The sequence below is a fragment of the Gekko japonicus genome, unplaced genomic scaffold, assembly GCF_001447785.1.
Source record: "Gekko japonicus isolate JY-2015 unplaced genomic scaffold, Gekko_japonicus_V1.1 scaffold544, whole genome shotgun sequence".
NCBI classification, from domain to species: Eukaryota; Metazoa; Chordata; class Lepidosauria; order Squamata; family Gekkonidae; genus Gekko; species Gekko japonicus.
This window is the reverse complement of record NW_015167550.1, coordinates 332,188-339,244: the sequence shown is the minus strand read 5'-3', so window position 1 is coordinate 339,244 and position 7,057 is coordinate 332,188. Positions and strand designations below refer to the sequence as shown.

At 50.0% G+C, this 7,057-nt stretch overlaps 1 protein-coding gene across 1 annotated transcript in view; it reads right to left on the bottom strand.

Annotated features, from left to right (window-relative positions):
• The window catches only part of SAMD14 (sterile alpha motif domain containing 14), a 32,227-nt gene extending 27,010 nt beyond the window's left edge, over positions 1–5,217 (bottom strand). The window contains exons 1-2 of the mRNA XM_015413675.1: positions 5,196–5,217; positions 3,176–3,226 (exon numbers count right to left, since the gene is read on the bottom strand). Coding sequence (XP_015269161.1) covers positions 3,176–3,226; positions 5,196–5,217 — 73 coding nt within the window. The remainder of the gene's footprint in view (positions 1–3,175; positions 3,227–5,195) is intronic.
• Positions 5,218–7,057: the final 1,840 nt, after the last annotated feature.

Genomic DNA, 7,057 nt, shown 5'->3' with positions numbered 1-7,057 from the left:
CCCCCGCCCAAACTCAGACAGAAAGCATGGCTAAAATGGCCATGCCCTCCCTCCCCTGGCCTCTCCATCTCCACCCTCGGACAAGCTTGTGAAATGGAAAATGCCCAGCAGGCAGCAGGCATCTTGCCAACCATATTAAAACCTGTACTGAACAAAACACGTGGCCGAGGCGGCGTGTGTGTGTGGTCTTACCCAAGTAGCCAGCAATATGGAGACAATTTGTACCTGTGTATATCCTGTGAGCCTGAAACAATCTAAATTGGGGCCCTGACCTGGATGGCCCAGGCTAGCCTGATCTCGTCAGATCTCAGAAGCTAAGCAGGGTCGGCCTTGGCTAGTATTTGGATGGGCGACTTCCAAGGAATACCGGGGTCATTACACAGAGGCGGCCAATGGCAAACCAGCTCTGAAACATCTCTTGCCTCAAAAGCAAGTCTAGCTCGCCACCAAGTGGTGCATAAGGCTAAACAGCTAGAACTTCTGGCTGCCAGACAATCTTAGAATCTCCTGGCTATACTACACACAATGCCATACGATGATGATTCAGGGCTATTTTTGGGCAGGAACGCACAGGAACGGAGTTCTGTCTGGCTCCCAAGTTGGCCACGCCCAGCAGGAACTCATTAGCATAAGAGGCCACACCCAACAGCAGGAACTAATTAGGATTGGGCTACATTAGGGGGTGTGTGGCCTAACATGCAAAGGTGTTCCTGCTCAAAAAATAGTCCTGGGTTTTGAGAAATAACAAGGTCAACAGAATAAGAAGCAAAAGGTGGGTGTGGCTGGATGACCACACTTCTGGTAACATGGGGGTGCGGCCTAATGTGCTAATGAGCTGTGCTGTCGTGGGTGTGGCCTAATATGCTAATGAGCTCCTGCTGGGCTTTTTCTACAAAAAAAAGCCCTGATGATTATTAATCTAAATTGGGTACCCCAAATCCATTTGAGGGCATGTGGGGTCGCTTGAGAAAATCCTCACAGTTAATTTTGGAATCAGAGCCTCACGGGACAGCATCAATGCACCACCAACATGAATAGAACTTATGAGAATTGTTTGCAATTATAGGACAAATATGCTAATTATAAGGGGCCCAGAGACGTGAGTTAGGTTGCCCGCTCTGTGTTGGGAAATACCTGGAGATTTGGGGCATGGAGCCTGGGGAAGGCAGGCTTTGGGGAGAGGGGGAGCCTCAGCAAGATATAATGCCATACAGTCCTCCCACCAAAGCAGCCATTTTCTCCAGGGGAACTGAGCCCTGTCATCTGGAGATCAACTGCAACAGCAGGAGATCTCCAGGTGCCACCTGGAGGCTGGCACCCCTAGATGTGAGGTGTATCTTCAGCGTGGTTCTTCTCTGGTCTGAAGCACAGGGGAACGGCAGCAGTTCAGTGGCAAGGGACCCACTTTGCATTCGGAAGCTCCCCAGTTCGGTCCCTGGTATCTCCCATTACAAGGTTCAAGTGGGGAGTGATGTGCGAGATTTCTACCTGGAACCCTTGCAGAGTTGACGGAAAGGTTAAGTGTAAAGGGGGAACACAGAGTCAAGTGGAAAAGGGGAACACAGAATAGACAACACTGACCTTGAATGACCAACGGGTCTGAATCACTATAAGGCAGGATCATGTGACATTTAGGGGAGGGGCATGGCTCAGCAGCAGAGCATCTGCTTGGCATGCAGAAGGTCCCTGGTTCAGTCCCCAGAATCTTGAGTTAAAAGGATAAGATGATGAGAAGGACCTCTGCCTGAGACCCTGGGGAACCACTACTAATCAGGGCACAGAAGAACGATGTTCTGACTCAATATAAGGCTGCTTCATCTGTCAATTATTTAGAAGGAGGGGCTGTAGCTCCGAGGAAGAGCACCTGTTCTGCATGCAGAAGGTCCCAGGTTCAATCCCTGCCTCTCCAGCTAACAGGATCTCAGATAGTAGAGGCTAGATCTGAGGTCTCCAAGAGGTGCTGTCAGTCCAGGAAGTTAATATTGGACAAGACTGACCAATGATCAGATTCAGCACAAGGAGAAGGCTCCTCGCCCGTAGCCAATGTGTCGCCTTCCATAAGCCATTTACGAATTAGTTCACAGATGCTCAGCTTCCATGTAACGTGGATCTGTGTCACATATTGTCGGGAGGCGGGCCACTCTAATAACTGGTTAGTTAGGGTTCATCACAGCAGGATCTAAACCCGTGGCTTATTAAGCACAGGCAGTCTCAGCTGAGGTTTTGTGTGATGTATCCTAGACCTGGATGGCCCAGCCTGGTCCAGTCTCATCAGATCTTGGAAGCTCAGCAAGGTCGGTCCTGCTTAGCACTTGGGTGGAAGATTGCCAAGAAATACCAGGGTCGTGACCCCGAGGAAGGCAATGGCAAACCACCTCTGAACGCCCCGTGCCTTGAAAACTCTACAGGGTCGCTATAAGTCAGCTGCGACTTGACGGCACTTGCCCCCACCAACCTAGCATAGGGTGGCTTGTGACCTCAAAACAGCTTCTCTGGCAACCGAGCAAAGGTAATGAAGCCAGCTTCTCTCCAGGAATACAGACACTGAAGAGACTGTGAGTCAAATCCTGGTTTCACAAAGAAACCACTGTTAATGTTAACCACGGTTTCATGGCAAGGTCTGAAAGTGAGCCAGTGCCTCTGAGCATGTACAGAAGGTCTGCTTACCCACAGACAAATATCTGGGGTCAGGCATTTCCAAACCAAGGAGGGCAGCCTGAGAAATGTTTGTTTTCCTTCTGGAGAGTCTATAAAAAGGTAAAGGTTCCCTTGCTCGAAAGGCAGTCAAGTCCGACTCTAGGGTTGCGGTGCTCATCTCAGTTTCAAAGCCGAAGAGCCAGCGCTGTCCGAAGACGTTTCCGTGGTCATGTGGCCGGCATGACTAAACACCAAGGCGCACGGAACGCTGTTACCTTCCCACCAAAGTGGTACCTATTTATCTACTTGCAATTACCTATTTATCTACTTGCAATTTCTTGCTTTCGAACTGCTAGGTTGGCAGGAGCTGGAACTAGAGACGGGAGCCCACTACATCATGCGGCAACTCGAGTCTCGAACTGCTGAACTACTGACCTTCCACAGCCTGCAGTTCAGCGTCTTACGCAAACGCTTCGGCTTCAGGGACAGCTACTGGGAGGGTTGGGATGGGAAGCCAAGAAAGGCAAAGGGAGCTTACCGAAAACCTCATCTGCATCTTGGAGTTTGGAGGAAGACATCGTGAAGCAATCTGGAAAGAGAGAGAGAGAGAGCAAAAGAAACTGGAGTCAGCCTGTTCCAGTCGTCCGCCTACACTCCGGAAACCCTGGCTCTTTTGCCCAGCGATAAGGATCCTAAGATCACTCTAGCAACGGCCAAATTTGTCTCAGTCCTCTAAAATAAGTCGTGTGTCTCCTGCTGCTCAAGATTCGTGAATCAGTCAGCTTCGAAGGGCACGAAAGGAGAAGTCAGCCCATTCCACTCACCCCATCCCAAGACAGGGGGACAGAATAATTCCTGAACCCATACCCAGAGAATCTCCAGCCACTCTTCCCTGCCCCCCTTGATCGCAAGGCAGCCAAAGTCTAATCATCTTTGTTTTTGTGGGTATTGTGTTTGTGCGTGTGCTTGCATGCCTGGAAATCATGGCGACTTCTGGTGACCCCTACTGGGGTCTTTTTACATGTCAGAGAGGTGGCTTGCTATTGCCTGCCTCTGCGTCCTGGCCCTGGTATTCCTTGGAGGTTGCCCTTCCACTACTTGCCAGAGTCAACCCTGCTTAGCTTCCGAGATCTGACAAGATTGGGTGTGCCTGGGCAGTCCAGGTCAGGGCAGCCAAAGCCTAATCCTGACTTATTCATATCCTTATTTATTTATTACCCTCCACCTTTCTCCCAATGGGGACCCAAAGCCACTTACATCATTCTCCTCTATTTTAGCCTCACAACAGCCCCGTGAGCCTGAGAGAGAGTGACCCCAAGATCAACCAGCAAGCTTCCATGGCAAAGTGGGGATTCAAACCCGGATCTCCTAGCTCAGTGGTGGCGAACCTATGGCCCGGGTGCCAGAGGTGGCACTCAGAGCCCTCTCTGTGCGCACGCGTGCCATCGCCCCAGCCAGGCCCAGACCATCATTAAAGTGTTGAATTCTCTGCCAAATAATTTTAAGTAAATGAAAGCATTTGGGATTGCTTTCCTTACTTTGTTTGGATCATCTTAAGTTAATGTATGAGTTGTTTTTTCTAAAGTAAAACCTCAGTATTCAGGATAAATCGCCGTGTTGGCACTTTGCGATAAATAAGTGGGTTTTCAATCGCAGTTTGGGCACTCAGTTTCTAAAAGGTTCGCCATTACTGTCCTAGCTCATCGCTAGAGCCAATAGGTCACACCCATTGCAGAGGACTTCTTTATACATCTTATTTTGGTGGCCAGAAAGAACAGCGGGGACCTTGTGAGCCTTGAGGTCTTCCAAATGTGTTTATGAGGATTTATTCAGTGGACATGAGCAGAGCCTTATGGAGCTCCCTGGACAATGACAGGAAAAGGTCCTTGCCCCAGGAAGCTTACAGTGAGGAGATGAAACAACAGAGAAGGAGGCATGGGAGAACCACAGAGGACTGAGACCCGTGGATGTCTCAGCTCGTTTACACCACTGGGAATGAGGATTCAAGGGTTAAGCCATGGAGCCGAGCAGGAAAGTTAGGTTTTGAAGAGGAATTTGGATGCACCAGGAGGAGGGTGTTCTGGGAGGGAGCAAGAGAGACTGGGTGGGGCGGGAGACTTTTGGGTGGCTGAGAGTGGAGGACTCGGAGGAGCCCTGGTCACACAGATAGGAAGGCAACAAGAGCCCAAAGAGCAAGGCCACAAGGAGATCTACTGGGAAATCCTAAGCGCTGCCTTATTTCCACCCAGCCTTTCTTCCCAAAGCAGCTTCTGACATCATTTCCCCTCCTCCACTTCATCCTCGCAACGACAGCCTTGTGAGGTCGGCTAGGCTGAGAGAGAGTGACCACCGGCCCAACGAGCTTCTATGGCAGAGTGGGGAGGGATTCAAAGGTGGTTCTCCACGGACCGAGTCCGACAATATTCTGTCCTGGTTTTGATGGGCTCGGAAGGGTGTGACTCTGTTTGGGACTGCACTGGGAGAGATTTAGTTTCTCACTCCAGTGAGAAGCGCAAGTGTGTTTTTTCTGCTGAGGGTTGATCCAAAAAGGAACTGACAGGGCTGGTACATCTCAGCCATATTCTCATAGAGGCCTGGCGATGGAGAGGGAAGAGGATGTCAAGTCCTGCTCCGTGCTAGACATTCCAGGCTGGAGTCCCCCTGATGGGCAGCTACCCAGCCTCCTCTGCTTGAAAACCTCCAGCAAGGGAAGCTCTACCCACTGGGTGAGTGGTTCCATTGTTGACCCACACTTGCCATGAGGAAGTATCTCCTAACATGCAACCCAAATCTCTCTCTCTCTCTCTGTGTGTGTATGCCATCAAGTCACAGATGATTAATGGAGACCCTCTGGGGTCTTCAAGGCAAGGGACATTCAGAGGTGGTTTGCCATTGCCTGCCTCATCATCACCACCCTGGTGTTCCTTGGTGGTCTCCCCTCCAAATACTGACCAGGGCCAACCCTGCTTAGCTTGCGAGATCTGATGAGATTGGGCTAGCCTGAGCTGTCCAGGTCAGGGTAACCAAATCTACCCTTCTGTAATTTAATCTCACTGGATTGCAGCAATATCCTTTGGAGCAGCTGAGAATGAATATTTGCCCTCCCCCATGGGAGAGGCGCATGAGCAAATCTCCCCTCAGTCTTCTCCAGGCATTAAACATGCGCGGTTCCTTCAACATTTCCTCTTTCTACACCCTTAACCATCATCTTTGCCGTCCTCTGAAACCCTTCCAATTTGTCTACATCGTCCTTAAAGTGCTCTGTCCAGATCCAGATATAGCACTCCAGATGAGGTCTGAGTAGCATGGAGCAGAGTGGAAAGATTGCTTCTCATGACCCGGCTGGGATGTTTCTATTAATGCTGCCTTTAAAAACCCCAACATGCCAACACATCACGGGGCTGGATTTCTAAAATCTGAATGTGCAGATCACTGATGAGCCAATATGTGATGTCTATGTGGTTCAGTCCACATAGTTTGGTGTGTCCTAAGATTACCCATGCTCAAATTTCAGTGGCAGGGCAGGAATTGTAGAGATAAGAAAAAATGGGGAGGGGGAAGAATGCTGGCCAAATGTTGTTTCATCACCCATAACTATGCACAAGCAGACCTTTGGCTAGTTGTTGGTTGTAACAGTTCGCTAATGAAAAAGCAGAGAATCACAACCTTGGTAGGTTTCCCTGCTTTACATCCCACCTTTGTCTGCCTCTGTATTCCCTTTGCACAGATCTCACAACATTCATTCAGAAAAAATCCTTTCTCTTCCCTATCACATGAAACAGGGAAACAAGAGCAGGAGCAAAATATGGGGTCTCCCTACCACCCCTACCCCCGTTGCTTGTACATTGGCCCAGTCAACAAATACATGTGCCACCCTGGCCTGGATAACCCAGGCAAGCCCAATCTTCTGAGATCTCAGAAGCTAAGCAGGGTCAACTCTGGCAAATATTTGGATGGGAGACCTCCCTGGAATACCAGAGGTGAGAGGCAGGGGCAGGCTTTATTCAGCCACCTCTCTCTGAATATCCTCCAGGTCCCCACCATCAGAGGTTGCCATGACTTCCAGGTGTGCACCAGGTGTGCACCAGGTGTGCACTAAGTGGATCTCCTTTATACTAGGGACCAGCAGCAGATGTTGACATGTGGAGCATAAAGCTCTTCAAGGGACATATGGGGAGAGATGGTCCTTATGTTCGTTGTATGCCTGCCGCGTTGTATGCCTGCCGCGGGCCACCAGGGATTCGTTGTGTGTGCACACAACTCACATGCATGCACGCACATACGCACATAAAAATACCAACACCCCCCAAAAAAAAAAACAAATACATGTGCCCATTCAGAAGGGATCCTACCGCCATCACACTGGCCTGCAGGAACTGGAAGTAATCCTACAACAAGCAGGGCCTACTCAGTGGTGGCT